Source organism: Sebastes umbrosus, chromosome 24 (genome assembly GCF_015220745.1).
Source record: "Sebastes umbrosus isolate fSebUmb1 chromosome 24, fSebUmb1.pri, whole genome shotgun sequence".
NCBI lineage: Eukaryota > Metazoa > Chordata > Actinopteri > Perciformes > Sebastidae > Sebastes > Sebastes umbrosus.
In genome coordinates this window covers 10693723-10713519 of record NC_051292.1, presented here as the reverse complement: position 1 = coordinate 10713519, position 19797 = coordinate 10693723, and the positions used below count along the sequence as shown (strand labels likewise).

General features: G+C 42.9%; 1 protein-coding gene across 11 annotated transcripts in view; it reads right to left on the bottom strand.

Annotated features, from left to right (window-relative positions):
- LOC119483636 (histone deacetylase 4-like) overlaps positions 1–17504 on the bottom strand; it is a 58905-nt gene extending 41401 nt beyond the window's left edge. Inside the window, exons 1-3 of one of the 11 annotated variants that reach the window (XM_037761903.1) lie at positions 17049–17503; positions 12566–12889; positions 1060–1128 (exon numbers count right to left, since the gene is read on the bottom strand). In XM_037761903.1, the coding sequence (XP_037617831.1) occupies positions 1060–1128; positions 12566–12587 (91 nt within the window). In that variant the 5' untranslated portion in view covers positions 12588–12889; positions 17049–17503. The other 10 variants (XM_037761911.1, XM_037761906.1, XM_037761908.1 and 7 more) reach the window with 10 other exon arrangements.
- Between the last annotated feature and the right edge of the window lie 2293 nt (positions 17505–19797).

Genomic DNA, 19797 nt, shown 5'->3' with positions numbered 1-19797 from the left:
AAGCATTTAAGACTATAACGATGCAACGATTATATGTTCTACGAGGAGGCTGCAGAGTGTAAATGCTCTTAGACAGGTGCACATCCAAGCGGTCCGGGTCACACACGCTGCCATCAGCTCCGTATCCAAGACAACAGATTTCCAGAATATCTGATGGAGTCACTCCAGTGAATTTCAATATTTGATCAGCCTCGCCGGAGGACACGCAGAACATAACCCCGACAACAACATGAGAGGAGGCTTCAGCGAAGATACTTCGGGTCAAAGTAAGTTATTTATTTGCTCTTCCCAAGCAACAGGCTGGCTTCCTGCTTCCTGCTGCTCTCTGGCACCAGAGACACTAAAGAGCAGCATGGGGAGTAAATTATGAATCACACTTTTACTATTTACAGTTTTGTTTTTAAATGAAATGCACAGAAGAATTGAATCTCTCGTTATAGAATGAGATAATGCATTATGCATACATTACCTCAGACTCATTTCTGCTCCAGATTACCTCATCTCCATCTGTGCCCCCTTTCATTTCTCTCCTCCACACAGCTCCATCTCACGCCTATGATTTGTATGGAGGAAGTAAATACAGTAGTGATGTTTTGACTGTGCGAAGGAGACAGAGTGCTTGCAGCAGATGGGGATTTGGAGAGAACAATTTTTTTTTTTTAATATATTTTTGGTAGCTGTTTTATCTCAGTTCCTGCCTCGGGAACTTGCAGCAAACACATCACCAAGATATGCACAATTTGCTGTATATTTTTGGCAGCCATTCCTCCTGAGACAACCGACAACAATTTCACATAAGCTCACATTCGGGGCGGCTGGATTTCCATTCAACAAAATGGCACTGCATGAATAAAAGGAGTAACTCTTCTTAACACTTAAATAGACAGCCGGCTGCAACGTACAGACCCTTTAAAGTGAGGAAACAATCACATCCTTGGAGCAACACCTACATGTATGCATGCAAAGTCGCACAGGATGTGGTTAATAGTGAAATCACGTAGGTGCACACATACACACACGCTTTGGTTTACATGCACACACACACACACGGTGTCCAACCTGTTGGGATGTGGTTGAGCGCCGATGTCTTCAGAACCTCCAGCGGCTGCTCCTTTCCCAGGATCCCCTCTGTGGGAGAGAGAGCACACTCCGCTTCAAATATGGTCCGCAACATTGAGACAAGCTTCCAGCGACAAAACCAGGCAGTTATAAGACCACAGTCCGAAGCGAGCGGGGGCTCTCAGGTCATCTGCAAAGCTGCGAGCGTGTGCCACGCCGCGGCTACCGCCACCTGAGCAGCCGCCCGCTCCATGCCCGGCGAAAGAGAGCCGTGAATTTCGCAGAGATGCTCTAAAATGAAATCGCCGAGGGAGCAGCCTTCATCAAGCTCCTGTGTGTGTGAGTTCAGTGTGCGAGAGAGAGGGAGAGAGAGGAGGGATGTTGGGGCTCGACTGATGCTGCCTGTGCTCAGCATAGCAAATGTGGCTGGCAGCAGCAGCAGAGAGGGATGAGGAGGAGGAGGAGGGGGGGATGGAGAGGGAGGGAGAGAGGTAAAAATAGCTCACCCTTTTGTGTATAACAGCACATGCGGAGAACACACACACATGCAGACACAAAGACACACTCCTCTCCTCCTGTGCGTGTGTGTGTGTGCATGCGTGTCCGTGGGTGTGTGTGTGTGCAAGTGTGTAGGCTGTAATTATAGTGGCAACATGAAAAGGCTTTTGTAGCTGCCGAGCCCTGGGAAGACATGGCTATAAAAAGCAGAGCGACAGAGAGGGGTGGTGGTGGTGGAGGAGGAGGAGGAGGAGGATGAGGGGGGAAGACAGAGGTAAGGAGGGGAGAGAGGATGATGAGGATAGAGGAAAAACAAAAAAAAAAGGGAGGAGAGGATGGACATGCACACACTTTCCCTATATATGCATGTATTTTTAGCAATCATAAGCACCTGCTCCATATATTTATATATATTCTGAGGCTTAAAAGACATCTGAGGCGCGCAAACATGCAATTATTCCGTTGGATGGGAGATGAAAACCCGTGTAAAATCCCTTTGGAGGAGTAAAAGAGAGGAAAACAGGCGAGCGTCTCACTGTGCATGATCTATTTCTGGAATTCTCTCCGGACCATGACTGGCACACACACACACACACACACACACACACACACTTAATTAGCCATGAAGCTGGAGGATGCACAGCGCGCTGATTATGCGCGCGTATTCGTCTCGCACCACCTTGCATGAATGGCTGCGCCCGCGGTGCGCCAATCCCTGCGAGGACTTGGGTGTGGACTCGTCACGTTTTGGTCCTGCTCACATTCGTTTACCTGAACGCTCTCGCCAGATATGCGACCTCGAAAAACGAGACGAATGTGCGCCCTCGCATACAGACTTTATGTAAAAGGTGGGGACAGACAGAAAACAAACACATCAATGATAGCTGATATCTCTCGACGAGCCTATTCAAATGACCGGGTTTTTGCGATGTAAATGAGGCGTGTGATGACACCTGTGGCTTGCGCAAATTGCTGGTCGCAGCTTTACATCTCCGACTTTAAGTGTGGAGTCTTTGTCTGCGGTTAGTTCGACAAAGCGTGCGAGCTTTCAGCCCAGGCCGCGCGGTTGACACCTGACACGTGGAGGGGAGGACAGGTGTGTACAAACACACGAGAAAGAGCGACGTAATGAAGCAACACAAGTGCCCTACACTTTGGCAACAGGGTCCATCAATCTTGAATGTAGCCTAGATACCCAGCAGCCCCCTCCTCCCTCTCTCCTTCTTCCTCTCCTCCTCTCCATCCTCCTCTCTTCTTGGTCCCACTGGGCAAGCATCGGGAGACAGGGAGCTATAAATAGCCTCGGCTAGCCTCAGGCAGAGAGTCAGTCGACGCGAGCTAATGCAGCTCGTTGAGAACATGCATGTTGTGATCGGCGCCGTGAATGGGGAGAAGCGCGGGAGCTAAATGGCGGAGAGAGCTGCTGCGGTTTGCCGAGTGTAGTTTTGTGACAGTGTAGCGAGGCGGCGTAGCGAGCTCGACGCCGGACTGCGTGTTGACAGAGGCCTTTGTTATGTGGGAGAAATGAGATGTCCGTCTGTGCCACGGTTTACAGAGAGAGACAGTGACAGAGAGGAAGGGAGGAAGGATGCTCCGGCCTCATTACATTCAGCGCACTTCCGTTCTGGCTGCTTCGTCCAGGGTGACTCCAGCGAGCAAGGTGAACCAGACAGGAACAATACGATTAATCAAACACGCCTCTCCTTGAAGAGCCTTTTCCTCTGGGTCGCAAATTTGCTTCCCGAGGGCACCGGCTGACGTCACGGCGACTGATAAAAGAGAATGGGTGACCCCTGTGTGAGCCGCCGACAGTATTGCGTCCCGTGAACAGTCGGTAGCAACCATCTGACCCTCGTTTCACGCCGGGAGAGTCGGGAAAACACAGCGGTAATCCAATTCGGCGTGGGGTGTAAGTGCTTCTTTGTGCTTTTCCGCGAATGCCGTCATTTGATATAAAATCACAAATTAGTTTGAATTGGTAATTAGACTGCGGGTGTCTGTTGTACGTGCATTAAAGTCATGAGGTCAGTAGAGCAATGAAGAGACCGAAAAACGAAAGGAGCGAACTGAGTCACAAAAACAATTCAAAGCTCTTTCGGTGTCTGCAGCTCAGATTTATGAATTTAATATGTCGGTGACTGTTGGATAAAGATTTTTATGTGATTTACTAGCTCATTTATAATTTAAGGAGTGCGAGTTTAGAACTATTCAAAAAACAGCAAATGTATAGGAATAAGCTTCACCTTCGTTCAAGGGCAGGTCCTTTACTTTTGAGGTTTTTAAATCATTCTGTAGGTCTTTTGCCCAGTGCATTCTGGGATACGCCACAGCCCCTTGCTTGCAGTGACCCAGTGCAGCAATAATTAGGTTTAAAAATGGATCAACGCATAAATTATGGAACACACACCACTTTTCACATATGTAGTGATTATTTGCACACAGTGGACGTCCACACGCGGTTGCTAGGAGACTTGTGATGCAACTGTAAAGCCTCAGTAGCTGGGCCTTAATGTCTTATAACAACAAACACCCACAACGTGTGAGATGACAGTTGCTCTGCAGCTACTATGCATTCAGAGTAACAGGTGCACCATTTCATATTGGGTATATTTTTGGTGTTTGGCACTGCGGAGCCCCGTGTCAAAAGGCACAAGGATAGGGCTCCGAGGAGGCAGTGTAAACCGTAATTGCCGCTGACAGCTCGTTGGCAGAACACAGTGTATCCCGTTTCTCGGCTGGGACAAGACAAAAGACGAGGGGACAAAAGATGCGTCCCGTTCCTTTCATGAGCTCATGTTCCCTCTCTGCTGTCTCTGACCTAATACCAATTAAAAACAGAGCTTTTCTAATGCCGCTGCATATAAAAAGGCCGTGATTGGGTGTTTGTTTTTGGAGGGGGGGGGATGGGTGTGGCAGGGCGATGCTGGGTGCCGCGCTCCATTTGCACAAAGACAAAGCGGAGCTTGTGCGTGTAGGGGGGTCGGTCGTTGCACAAGAGACCCCCGTGGGTTTGTTCTGGGGTGGACTGTTCAGCCAAGTTGGTGGCACATGGGAGGACAGGACTGTCTGGCTGGCAGGAACCGACGCTCTGTTCACCGGGTTCACACAAGGGTGGGAACGCGCCGCTCAAGTGCATTCTGCAATCTGCCACAATTTCGTAATTTGGTTTTGCAGGAGAGAAACGACATGTCAGCACAAGTGGACGGCAGACAAAAACGTGACAATAAGGCTCGAAATTACCCTTGACGAGGCTCGTGCTCATCATCACACTGACCGCCGCACAAAAGAGGCAGGTTGTGTCACGCATGCACTCGTCCCCCCCCGCGCCAACCCCCCCCCAAATGTGCTCCATTTTTAGCTGCACAACACACACGGCAACAAACTGCTCAATCGTGAAGAGGAGAACACGGGAGACCAAATATAATGATTGTTTGTTCGCCATGCGTGCACGTGCGCATATCTGCTGTGTGTGTGTGAGCGCTTCTAAAAATAGACGCGGGGATAAGCCGGGCCCTCTTTAATGCAGCGAAAAACTTTTAACCCCTTCACCCCTGGATTTGAGCAGCGTGATGTGTGATTGCGTGCATTTGGATAAGAGGATGATGAGGGGTCGCTGGATGGAGAGTGGGATGAGAGGAATGTAAATTTAATGCATGCACCTTTGGCCTCATATCTCTATAGGCAACCGCTGCAGAGAAGCTTTTTACTTTTACTTTAAACTTTTGAGATGATTGATTAGAAAGCTTCCTTTGTCAGTTTTATGTGACATATGCCCTGCAGGGAAACCACAGCCTTACTGTGGCAGCTCTACTGGACCAGTTAGGAATTATGTCTTCCTCACTCTCTCTTACTGGGGGAAGAGAAAGTGTTTCTCATTCACTTTTTCCCCCCTCATTTACCAGCTTCTTCCAGTCCAAAGCCTGTTCCTTAAATCTCTGTGCCACCGCTGCCCCGTTAATAGTATCTGGCAGGTGTAATAAAAAGCAAATCCATAATATAGACTTATAGGCATCCAGAGATCTGTGAGCGCACTGTACTGCAGTGTTGATCAAATACAGGGGTGAGGCCCAAAGACGGGCCGTCAAATTACTCTCCACAAGGCGTGAACTTTTAAAGGGACAGTAACATTTAGGGGGATCGATTGGCAGAAATGGAATATAATATTAATATGTATGTTTTCTTTAGTGTATAAATCACCTGAAAATAAGAATCGTTTTTGTTACCTTAGAATACGAGACGTTTATATTTACATACGCAGTCCGACATGGTTGTATGTTACAGCGTTCTGTGTCCCTTGTGTTTATTCCCCCCCCCACCGGTAAGGGATCAACCCTACACTAGGGTATATACATATGTGTGTCACTACCTTAATGTCTGTAGTAGTATTGACGTCAGCAGCAGTCCCTCGCCACTCATGCCAAACTCCCCACTGGCCAGATAGTAAGAGTGCACTCACAGTTACACAAAGACAATCTGCAGCAGACCCAGCTTCAGAGAAAATAACAGATTGTGATACTTAAAGGAATAGTTCAACATTTTGAGAAATAGGTTTATTCTCTTCCTTCCTGAGAGCTAGACATGAAGATCTTTACAACTCTCTATTAGGGATGTCATGGGAATTCATAATTTCTTCAGTTTTTGTTCACTGCTTTTGAACAGTAATATACTTTGTTGTGTTTTCCCATCAACGTCACATCACATTACCGTCAATCCCCTGACGGGAAGAAAATGAAAAGTCCCTACCAGGAAATAAACACCTCATCCTGTATATCTTGATTTTAGGTAATCTGTTGAAGAGGACGGCAGTTGGTGTAAAGCTAGTTTCAATATCCAAATAGTCATGGAAACTGGCAGGTGTACAAACACACTCCTAAAACAGCGGTATTCCCTTTAACCTGCGTCTATAACGCAAACACAACATGACTAGTCTGTACAAGACATAATCTCCCGACCTTACTCATTAGCGTTCACTTTATTTCCCCTTGTTTTTTGTTGTTTCAACGCTGTACAAACCTAGAAACGGCTGCGCTTGTAACTTAGATACCGCTGAGCCTTTGAGGAAAAGGAGCACTGTGTCAAGTTCACCGGTTCAGAACCATAAAAGGCGTTCACGCCCACGCAGACCTGCAAAATAAAGCAGTAGAAATGTAGTCTGAACAGTTTGTATCCTGCTGCTGCAGACGCGCTTCTCGTAGTGTTTGTAATATGGGCTCATTTTACATTTTTTTTTTGCATAGGACAATGTAAAGTTCAAACCTCTCATTCACAAATAATCACTTGCTGTACCTGGCACTTACTTACCAACCACTTACTGGCCTCAGTGTGTGTGTGTGTGTGTGTGTGTGTGTGTGTGTGTGTGTGTGTGGATGACTCATGAGCAGGCCCAGTTCTTGCTCCAGTGGTAAACACTGCAGACTTTCCTGGAAAGCCGCTGCACTTCTGACTAAGACAAAAACAAATCGTTGCCAGCAAGTGGCATCACCTTCCCTCTTTAATAAGACGTTGTAACACCTGAGGAGACCGCCTGCTCTTTTTGAACTCATGTCTTCATTTACACTCACAGCTCATCCTGCTTATAATAGCACTGTGTTGTTGGCAAGAATCTGGCAATACGGTACGTATCGTTACGATTCAATATATTGCGATATATTACGATACTGTAAGCGAGTATAAAGAACACACCACCACATGCATAAAATCTGAGTAAAAAAAGTTGACTTTTTTTTTGCAATCAGAACATCTGCATTTGCATTTATCACAGTTGCTGTAACACCTGCAGTGTATGCTATTAATGATTACATTTTTCACCCATCTGTACATTATACCTTGATTTCTAAGAGAGGATCACCTTTGTTTTTGTCGCTGTTTTTTCTTATTCTCCAGAATGTGGTTTCTTTATCTGGACGCAGGGCGGCAGGAACTGATAAGGGGTGCTTTTACAAGTGACCACAACCACAGAGGGGCCCCCAGAGAATCATGGGAAGTAGTTGATGATGAATCCTGTGTTCAGACAATTCTGAGCAAAGGAAAATTAATCTTTAAAGGGTCAAAGAATAGCAAACCTAAGACAATCATTAAGTGACAAACTAAGGCTGTCACAATATCAGATTTTCACTACACCATTATTGTGGCCAAAAGAATTCACAGTAACAATATTATCATGATATCTATAGACATTTTGAAGAGAAAAAATAACGCTATCATTAACATTTTTATGTAGACAAATATTTAAAAAAAAATAATACATCCACAGAGCCTCAAATAGCTGGATTTTAGAGTTTATATATTTTAGAGTTTATGTACTATATACATTATATACTGGTATTTTTAAGTTTTTTATTTACCAATTTGTTGCTGCAATAAAAACGTTTACACCTGAGTTGTAATTCCTGTTAATATTAAAATATTTTTACCAAGTTGCTGGTGTACGATTTATTATTTTAATAATAACTAACAATTACGTAAATTTATATTTATGTATTTATTTGTTACATTTTGTTTTACAAAGTCTGATGTTGCCTTACACATAACAGAATGATCCCAGTCACTTTCAAACAGTGAGGCATACGGCTTATTGATTAAACACTGGTATCGGATCGGTGCTCGGTATCGGCCGATACCCAAAGCCCAGATATCGCCATCGGGACTGAAAAAGGCGGATCGGTGCATCCCTATTTTTAAATATCACGGTTATCGTCAATACCGGTATATCGCAACACCCCTAATACTGAGTCTAAGCCTAATACTTTTGGTAAGGAAGGTGGCACCAGTTAATTATCTTCTGTTTTGAATCTGTAAGTGTGCTACACCATGTGTTTTGATTGAATATACTCCATATTCAGCCTAACTGCTACCAACAATTCATCCTGAGCGTGACATTTACAGAAACCAAACATGGTCAACATATTAGCTCATTGCTAAGCACGAGTGTAAAACAAATGTCGCCGGCTAATGTGCTAAAGCTCTCGGCACACACAGTAATCACTCCTGTGCAAACACACCAGCCTGTTTGCTGAAACGTCCCGCGAAAAGACTGATGCGAAGGGGCCGCGTCGCCCTGACCCCCTTTTGTTCTGTGAACCATAAACCCGGCCGACAAAGCGTTTTACATTTCACTTTTCTAGGAAGAGTATTATGGTAAATGATATTTAATCTAAAAATCCCACTGCTGCTGTAATAAAGAAAATGAGTAAGTCCTGGATCAAAAAATGTGCGTGCTAGTAAGCTCATTTACAGATTACAAAAATGGCACACAAGCAGGCATGCACGCTGGCAAACACCCGCCGGAGCTGCTGCATGAAGTGCGTGAACATGCACGCACACACGCACACACACACACACACACACTCAAGGCTTACTTAGAGGGCTGGTACATGATTGGAAATAAGTGCAAAGCAAGCTCGGGAGAAAAAAAAAAAGTTGGCAGCTTTGGATCGCACTGCAAATACAAGAGTACAACAAAGCCGTGGATGTGAAAGTCTCATTGTTCACCCCGAGAACAAAGCCAATGTTGTTTAATTACACTCATTATAAAACAAATTCAATTGAACGAGTGGCAGTGGCATGCGAGCCTGATGCAACCTGAAGCCACAGGATCAATTTCCCTGCATTTATATCTCTAAATTTCTCTAAATAGAGAAATCAAACATCTCTTAAAGCAGAACCCTGCACATTCTAACCTCTGTAAATATCACTGCCGTGAACATTTCAGTGGGAAAAAAGGAGCCTGACAAGCGCCACAAGGCCATAGTGTTGCACATTTTTCCCATTTCACATCTTTAAATGTCTCTCGGCTGCCTGTTTCTGTCTCTCTCTCTGTGCGCCGACATCCAACAAGTGTGTCTCAGAGCTGTCATTCAAACAAGAGAAGCAACACCTCAAATTGACGCCCACACTTGGCAGCACTCGGAGGACCGAGATCGTCTCCTCTGAAGGCTTTTCAGAGGCAAACAAGACAGTGAGAAACAGCAACTGCTGGTGTGAAGCGTCTCTCCTGGACTCACAAAAGATCACAGCTATTTTTGTTTCGGTGCGAGGTGAGTTAACGCGGGCGACAGCCAGATTTTCTGGGTTTGGCCCTCCAGTGGGAAGCAAGCTGTGGAGGTAGAGGAGGGCAGCGTGGGAAATTAAAGACATCTTATTATATTTTGACAGGATTCTGGTTTAGTTTATCTGCTCTATCAGATGCTGCAGCACCTGGCAAGAAGAGAGTGAAGTTTCCTTTCCTGCTTTGGCTGTGTTCAGATCTGGGCATTGATTCAATATCACTGTTTGTCTTCTTCCAACAGAATAGTATTGTGATAAACTAATGAAACAGGTTTCGTTTCAGAATATTTTAGAAAATAAAAGCAATTATTGATCTATAAAAACACTGTACGAGTCTGTATCAAGCGTCATTTTTGTGGATTTTACACATTAAGTTGAGTTTACCTGTAGAAGCAGGGTGGGTCTAACCATAGACTGTATACAGGAAGTGGAGAATTAACTTTCATGAAATGAAAAAACACTGTGAAAGGGTTAAAGTTCTAAGACGAAAACACGGACATGTCCCAGCCAGGAAAACGCTGTGGTAGTGACCTGTCAATCACAAGGTAGCCCCGCCCTAAAGCATCCCCTGCTTTATGGTCTGTTTGACTCTAAATGGGACCATAATTTACTAAATGAACATCATGCTGTATTGAAGAAGACTTGAAACTAGCGATTGAGATCATAAACTCATGTTTACAATGTTTAATGAGGTAATAAACGTTTAACAATGTACGAGACGCGCAACAGAAGTAATCCTGGTCAGTCATACTGTAAGCCATTGCAAATAAATAGAACATTTTCCAATGATGTAATCCACCAAATCACACTTTAGAATATTCTCCAAAAACTGATTTATTAAAAAGGGCGTGTGGAAAAGTAGCCGACTAGGCTGCTGCAGAACTAAAGAGGATATCGGCCAATTAGTCGGCTATTTCCTGCTCCAAACTATCGTTATTATATCGGGCCTTTAAAAATAAACTATTGGTTGACCTCTAATTAAGACACTAAAATTCTTTTAAATAATAAAATTGTGTAAAAACGATTAAGATTTGCATTAAAATGAACTCAGAAACACACACAGTACGACACAGTTTTGACTTACTTGATCATAAAAACTCAAATACGGTAGTTAAAACATGCTCAGAAACAGATTACTGCACATCATTTGAATATGTCATCCTACTTAAATGCATATTATCATTTATTTCAAGGTGATGAACACGCCTCTGAACATTTAACATGTCACTTTGCATATGTCAGCGGATATCACAGTCAGAATCATTCCTTAGGATTAGCAGGGCATTAATTTTGGCAGCGCTGTCTGGAGAGGAACTAGAATGGGCTGTCTAGCGAGTTCAAACTAATCCGACGTTGATTTAACGACACAATGCTACTTGGGGACGGGGAAAGTGAGTCGACACCATGGCGAGATGTCTGTGGATGTATGCAACTTAAAGAGCATACACATGTGCACCAGAGTGCTGCTAAATATCCGCTCGAGCGTCTGTGGTGTGTTCAGATGTGTCAGTGATGGAGATGTTGGAGGGCTGAGGGCGCCGGCTGAGGCTGCAGCTCGTTCGTCTCCCTCGGGGCCCGGTGGTTACCTCAGCTGTGGTATTTATAGTGCACACACTCCCAGGTGTATAAAGTAAACACGGCCGACACCGTCAGGTACCACACCGACCAGGGCAGGGAGCTAACCTTTTCATCTGCCAGCTGCTTACCGAATAATTTATCAGCTCACTAAAACGGGAGCTTCTAAACGGAGCGTGATTGGGTGTCAAAGAGGAGAGTAGACTCTCTTAATGAGCCCGACGTGCTATGGACTTTCTCTCTCGTCTTCCTCTCAGGAGCTCATTCATATTGAATCAAGCCAATTAGCAGCCATAAAACCAGATTAAAATGTTTTATTGCGTTCTAGCGAGCAGCGATCTGTCTGTGCTCAAAATCAAAATGTTCACATATATCAATATGGCAGAAGTAGCTGCCGTATCGAGGAGCTTAATGTCTCCCTTTCTGCCTTGCTAGAGTTAAACATGATTTTTTTTTCAGCTTAATCTCGCATATTTTATCAGTATCATACAGTGGGGCACCCTTGTATTTTGGGTTTCTACTAGAACATGTTAACATGATTTACATTATCAAAAAATGCTTTATTTTCTCATAGCGGCTGCAACCTCTGCACCTCTTTTCACCCTCTGTCTGAAAAGCCTAGTCTCTGCTCTGATTGGTCAGCTGACCCACTCACTGTTGTGATTGGTCAACCTAATCAAACTCTTCAGACTCCGCTCCAGCTCCGCTCTAACTAGCTTTGCTTAAGGGTATACCAAACTAGCTGCTAGGGAGGTATTATGCAACTGTGTTACTTGGTGACATCACCACGTTACGGAAGAAAAAGCGGGACTTCAAGCGAGACATTTCAGGCAGTTCAGGTGCAGTGTTTCTCTCTTTGGCGTGGACTTTAGTCTGTGTAACTTTGCAGACCTTTTACAAAAAACGATATATCACACTAAAGGAAATGGAAAAAAAGCATAATAGATCCTCTTTAAAGTTTCCCCCAGACTTAAAACTGTCAAAGGATGCAAAAAAACTCCACTAAAAGTCAGACTCATCAAATTGAAGGAGCATTAGCTGATCCTTAAATCAGGGTGAACGACTCCACCCATCCAACTGATACATTAAGGTCCTGACACACTAAGCCGACGGTCGGCCTTCCTCGCCGCTACTTCTCTGATGTCGGCTTGGTGTGTCTGGGCCTTTAGGCTTTTAAATGAATAATTAATTTTCAAAAACATGAATGAACATGAAGGAAAAAAAAATGCTTGTGGATAAAAACTGTGGATTTCGTGGCTGCATGGATCTAACTTTATCGTACATGTGTTATTATCACAGAAAAGGGAGTACAACTCCTTAATTTCCACCTTGTACAAAAACAGATTCATGCTGACAGACAAGGAAACAAGAAGTATAATAATCTCACCTTGGTGGCTGTGTGATGTCATCGCTGACAGGTCGGTCAGGTGGGCGTCCACACAGTACGGCAGGGGTGTGTATTTGCAGAACAGATGTGTATTTGTGTGTGATTTACAGGATGACAATCAGGAGGCCAAAAATGGTGGATGTCCAGGAGTGTGTTTGAATGTGTGTATTCAGGCTGATCCAACACTCAGGACGGTCCGTCAAGAATCCCTCAAGGCTGGAAACAGGAAGCAAACTCCCAGCAGCAGCAGCCAATCCCCATGAGGCTTTTTGATTTGGCTACTCCAATCAGAGCGGCAGCTCGCTGTCTAGCACCGGTACCAACCTATCAGAGAGGACAAAAAGGATTTTAAATTTGTAAAAGAAAGGAGAGCATAAGTTGAGGGATCGAAGAGGAAAAGCTGTATAGGTGCATCTCTACACACACAGCTCATCCCCCAGTTATTTATAGTATTGATCTTTCAGTGGCACTAATGATGACTGTTGACTGAAGTCTTGGATTCCACTTACAGTACAGAGCTTGATCATCTATAATTGTAAAAATACCCCTTGACAGTTTTATGTCCGTCAAAGCAATTATATAATCTAAGCCTGCAACTATTAGGACTGAAATGCTGAAGAAGCAAGCACAGACTTAAATAAAAAGTTGTCTTCTGGCTTAGATCACTTATTTTTATCGCCACCTTTAAGACGTTTATGTCTTATTTCTCAATCTGGCCAATTTATGGAATCCTGGTCATAGGTGCAGTTTGAACTTTAAGGTTGGGGGGTTCACAAAAACAAATCTAGAGGGGAATATAATATGTACAACACAGAGAGTGTATTGGGATGCTGTGTGTCGCCTACATATTACACCGTGTCCTAACTGAATGCGAGCAAGCGTCAAAATCAGTTTGACTGCATTGTTTTCTACTGGAACGTCCTGGCTGGCCGCGAGCTGCGCTGCAGAGTGCGACGCCGTTTTGAGCTCAACTTTTGTCAGGCACCCCTGTTTCTATTTATTCCTGTCGCAACGGACGAGAAACTGCTGATTCATGAAGTTGAGACGAGGAGTTATCTATACCTCCTCATTTCACTACAAAAACCTAAATAAGGTGGCAGCTGGTTGGAGGGAGATCACCTGAAAGTTTCCTACTTGCTGTTAGCTACATTGTGAATCATTTACAGTGAATATCACATTATTAAATGTGTGTTTTCAATTTCAAAAGTACAAACGTAGGAAGATACCAAGTTTCCATCTTTTAAGTGACTACGTCTGCAGTCTGATCTTGAGCGCACGGCAGATTTATGTAGTTTGTTTACATGCCGTAACAGAAAGTGCATATTTAACGGATTCAGTGCGGACAGAGGGCATCTGATGTCCACGAATCTATCTTCTTATTTGTTGGTTTCTGTCATTAAGAAGACACAACAAGGTCGATATTATTCATCATTACAATAAGTGTTATTATAAAAAACATGAATATCCCTACAGGCGTTTTTGGCTACGGCCGCTAGGGGGTTCAGTGAGCCCCTCTGAATCAACGCAAACTGCGCCTGTGGTTGCCATGCAGATCCAAACAAGACCACCGTCGAAAACTCAACACGACCTCAAGTTCGGCCTCGTGCTTACACTGCAAGAAACCTGAAAACCAATCGGGCAATAAATTGCATGTCCCGGACATAGTTTTCTTTTTGACTGGGGCGCTCCCAAGATCAAGAAAAAAAATATGGAAAAAGTATGATGTATTACTTTCACTGTAGAGCAGGGTGGAACAGCCCTGTTAGGCTCGTGAACATGTGGCTTTTACCGAGCAGAAACCTCTGATTCTTGTGTTTGTTTTGGGGATAAATGATCTTTTTGATTGGTCTTTTTTTGCTGGAAATAAATTATTGTTCTTTTTAGAGAGTAGCCTGAATTCCTGGAGCCTCGAGCAGGAGTGTCAGATACAATCACGGCTCCAGACCAAAGCATCAAGTCGACTTTACCACCACAAATAGAAGGGGTAAAACTGCCCGAGGGCGAGGTGGGTGTGGGAGCGGCGGCGGTATGGGGGTAGCGTGCATGCTCGCACCCTTGTGTGGCGGAGGATGCATGTGTGTGTGTGTGTGCATATAGGGGGGGTGGGTCTCAAGACAAGAGGGCCAGACAGTGCAGCCGCAGGACAAATTGCCCCCCAAAAAAAGTCGGTCACTGCACAGCGCACGCACACTTGCGCTTTGTGATGGAAAGGCGAGGAGGGGTGACCGTGTGTGTCACGGGGAGTAGCTGACACTGCAGGGGGGCTTCATGCAACACCATTCTCCCGGGGCATCTCATCTGTCTCGGGAGGGGTATTCATGTGTGTGTCCGAGGCCATTGTCCCTAAAAACGAGCTTGCTTGATGCAGGGTGACAGATCTGGGGAGACAAGCCCTCGAGCTCAAAAGGGAAGAAATAATAAAAACCTGGAAAATGGGTTACAGTTATGGTGGGCAATTACACCAAAAATAGCTGAATTTCTCCTCTTAAGCATAGCTTGTATTAAAGCAGCAGTAGGTAGAAATGGAGCAAATATGATTAAAAAAAGTTATTTTTATAAAACAGTCACTATATCCTGACAGTAGTGCATGAGACAGGTAATCTGAAAAAAAAATCATGTGCCTCTGTGTCCTCCAGTGCTCCTAATGGCATCTTCTGCACCTCCTCATGGCTCTTTTTCCGGCTTTACTTTCATGTAAACTACTTTTTAGAGCACTTAGATATCATTAAGAGATATCATTACTGTATTTAAAATGCAATTTTTTGTTTCAAAATGATCTACTACTACAGTAACCAACCATTCTCCTTAAAAGCATGCACTTGGTATGCGTTCTTTAGGTTTTTGATTCCAATTCAAGCGCTTAAAGTTTCAGTAGGCAACAATTTTTTGGCATCATTGGGCAAAAACTCCATAATAACCTTTCAGCATATTGTAATTCAAGTGTTCTGAGAGATAACTAGATTTCTGCACCTCCTCATGGCTTGATATTTCATCAACTTATTTCAGCATGGCGGCCGGGTCACAAACGTACTCATTTTACACAAGCCCCCAGGAAGTGCGCCGGTCGACGATCCGGACTTTCGTAGCGGCCAAACGGCGGTACTGCAACTTTCGTGTCAGTCACGTGATGCCATTGGGCCCAAAAAGACTTACATTGGGAAAGAGACGTCTTTAACTCAGCGGATAATTTTTTTGAGGTGAATCAACTTCCCAGTACGAACACTCTAATAGCCCTTATTTAAAAAATTCAGTTTTTAAAGTTGTAAAATGCACTAATAGCTGAATCCAGAGTTATTCCCCTTCCTCTGTTCATGTGAGTGAGACCCAGACCGTGACGCTGGGACCCCATGACCGAGTTACTGCGACCGAGCGGACTATACTGCGCATGTCCCAGTTGCCCGAGATCCGCCAAGATACTGGTACTTTTCCTATACGGAAGTCGAGCCATTTAGGCTTCACGCGCCAATGAGCAACTCTTACAAGAATGACCGGGGCCGCGCCTCCAACGCCGTATCCAGTTCTTTTAATACATCCATGATTTTACAGCTGAACAGTACACTTCAAGATGATTCTGAAAACATTTTATGCGATAAATAGGCATTACAGTAATATTGATTCATATTTAAACGGGCGCTGCGTTGTTTAACCGGAGCTTGCGAGTGATTGACAGCTGCTCAGAGATGGCAAGGCTCCAGCTCGGCTCTGATTGGTTGTTTTTCCTCCCATCTTGCAGATGCCTTTAAGAGCACTGGAGGACACCCATCCACATTATTTTTTTACATTACCTATCATGCACTACTGTTATGATATTTTATAAAAACTTTTTTTTTTAAATCATATTTGCTCCATTTCTACCCAACTGCAGCTTTAACACCACTTTAAACCGGGGCCCTATACTAATATGCATGCTTTTGATGTCGCTTTAACAGCTCCCATACGCCCCCATTCACAAAAAAAAAAAAAGATTGACGCATGCAGAGAATTACCACCGCCCATCCCGAAACCATTCACACACACACACACTCAAACACACACAGCAGGCCTTCGTTTTAACGCCTTTTTTCTCGCCAATAACACGGTTATAAGGCGACAGAGGCGCTATGTATGTTGCATTAAAGCCTGAAGGCTCGGCCGTGCACTATAAATAGCTCAGCAACAATCGGCGTAATAAACATCCCCCCTCCTCTCCTCTTCCTTCACACTTCCCGCCCGCTAACAGCGCAACAAACCGAATGGAATCATTCAGCAACATTGTTTCAAGACGTGAATTTGTTCCTACCAGAAGTAGATACATTGTGTTCTCGAGAGGAGGCGTTCTAAAGCAACCGCGAAGCCGGAGAAGAAGCGTAGCCGGAGTGGAAACTTCAGCCGGACATTGTTTTGATGAATCCTGTCTGTGCGTCGCATCCCTGAAATATCAACATCAAAGCGGCGGCGGCTACACATTCATCTTCCGCGAGCGCACACACAAACACACGCTCACCTATACACGCGCCAACAGGAAGCCAGTCGTCCCCAACATGTGTCTCCTTCCTTTTATTCCTCTCCCATGTTTTAGGTTTTTTTTGGGGGGGGACAAGAAAATTCATCTCCTGACAGATTCCGCCATACTGGATTTTTGTTACAGCCCCAGCAGCGTCACATGGAGCGCCCCTTGCATCTATCAGGGGCGGGCTCAACCCAGCCTGATGAAAATGTGATTATCTCTACTGGCCTACTGAGATGAGGTTGTTGTTATGGTCATTAACAAGGGAAGAACTCTCTCTGGGTGTGTCCTGTATTATAAGAAATATATCACTGTAATATTACAATACCCTTACAAGTTTATTCAAGTATGCTATTATTAGTATACTTAAAACAAGAGCTTTCCGATTACTTTTTATGCACTTGTCAGAGATAAACGTAACAAAATTATACTTAAGTATACTTTGGCTTATACCGGCAGGTATAGGCTATACAGAAAAGTCTAAGTGTACTTGGCAAGTATACAGAAAAGTCCAAGTATACTTGGCTTATAACGACAAGTATACAGAAAAGTCTAAGTGTACTTGGCGTATACCGACAAGTATACAGAAAAGTCTAAGAGTACTTAGCAAGTATACAGAAAAGTCCAAGTATACAGAAAAGTCCAAGTATGCTTGGCGTATACCGACAAGTATACAGAAAAGTCTAAGAGTACTTAGCAAGTATACAGAAAAGTCCAAGTATACTTGGCTTATAACGACAAGTATACAGAAAAGTCTAAGTGTACTTGGCGTATACCGACAAGTATACAGAAAAGTCTAAGAGTACTTAGCAAGTATACAGAAAAGTCCAAGTATACAGAAAAGTCCAAGTATGCTTGGCGTATACCGACAAGTATACAGAAAAGTCTAAGAGTACTTAGCAAGTATACAGAAAAGTCCAAGTATACAGAGTATACTTGGCGTATAACGACAAATTTATAAACTAAAAAGTGGGCTAATTTTCCCAAGAAGTATTGAAGTAGTGTACTTACAAGTATACTACTAGTACATTAATATTAGTATACTTATAACATTAAGTATACTTGTGAATATACTGTATTTTATGTTATAATAAAATATTATAAGTTATATATGACACAAAGATATTCACTTTGCAAAGGTATATGACACAAATATGAATATCATATATATGAGTGTCATATATCTTTGTACAGTGAACATCTTTGTACAGTGAATATCTTTGTGTCACATCTTTGTAAAGTGAATATCTTTGTGTCATCTATCTTTGTACAATGAATATCTTTGTGTCACATATCTTTGTACAGGGAACATCTTTAAATTGGTACATTTTTTACCAATTTAAAGTGTTTTATATCCACAATAACATCTTTATAATATACTTACACACTAATAATTAGTTACAGTATCCTAATAACACCATTAATAATCATTATACCTTTAATACTTTATTGCAGGAATTAACATACATTTACATTTGCTTACATATGATGTTGTTCATACTTTTATCATTCCTACAATGTTTATATATTTTATAGTGAAAAAGTGAAAGTGATTGCAAATTACAAAAAATAAAGAAATAAAAAAAGTAATAACAGAGATGAATAAAAGGAAAAATAAAGGATGAAATAAATAAATAAAAATCAAAACAAAACAAGAAAAGTAATGAAATTAAATTATTAAAAAAATATATATATATAAAAATAAATTTAAAACAATCTTTCTTTATCATAATCATAATAGGCTGTCATTTACAGTTGTGTATCTCAGTGGTGTGTTTGTAATTACCCAGTTTATGATCTATGTCCCATAGATTTATAGTTGGACTGAGTACCGTAAAATTGATTTTTGTAGCAATTTTATCATGAATACATTTATCTTTTATCTCCTATGACTAAAGTGCTTATGTGATTTTGTTGTAGCTCTGCTGTGATTTGTCTGTAGTATCCCTACAAAATGTACCACTGCTTGCTATAATGTGTTTATGTATGCTATATAATGTGTTTGTGTTTATAAGGAACAAACAAGCTTGAACATATGCTGATTTGAATCTAAAGACAAATGTGAGACAGACTAAATCAAGTTTATCAACTACACATTTCATATTTTGTGATGTAATTAGCAATGATAGAGAGCATTTTTACAACCTTCCTTACATTATTCAACATTTTCCATAACCAGTAGTGGCAAAAATGAAACATTTTTATCCAATTCTTGCTTCGTTGCAACATGAAACGCCTTTCCCCGCTGCCTTCTCTAATCCAATCTGCTTTTATTTCCATTACTTTATATTTGATTTTGCATCTCAGCAGCCACCCACAGGCAAAACTGCAACACCACTGCCTGGTTTAGCTGACTTGATTACTGTAATATGCTAACCAGTTTCTATATAGGTTATACATCTGCAGGCAGAGAAGGTGTTAGTGCAGGTAGACTGCTCTCACTGGTTCCTCTCATACCTTCAGGCTCCTTTGGCTCACAAAAGTTCACAGAGAGATTTTGGATTAGATTCTGGGCCTGAATGGAGCGGGCCAACCCACCAAACAGTAGAAACATGATTTAACTTCATCACTGCCAAGATTTGAGCTAGGGTGAAATATTACCTTCATACTTCCGAACCGTCATCTACCTGGATGTCAAAGGTCAGGTGCTCTACTATCATTGTAATATGAATTTATCCACTACATTCAGGTTGTTTTCACCATTATCCAATAACTATTTTAACTATTTAATCATACCTTGCACTGT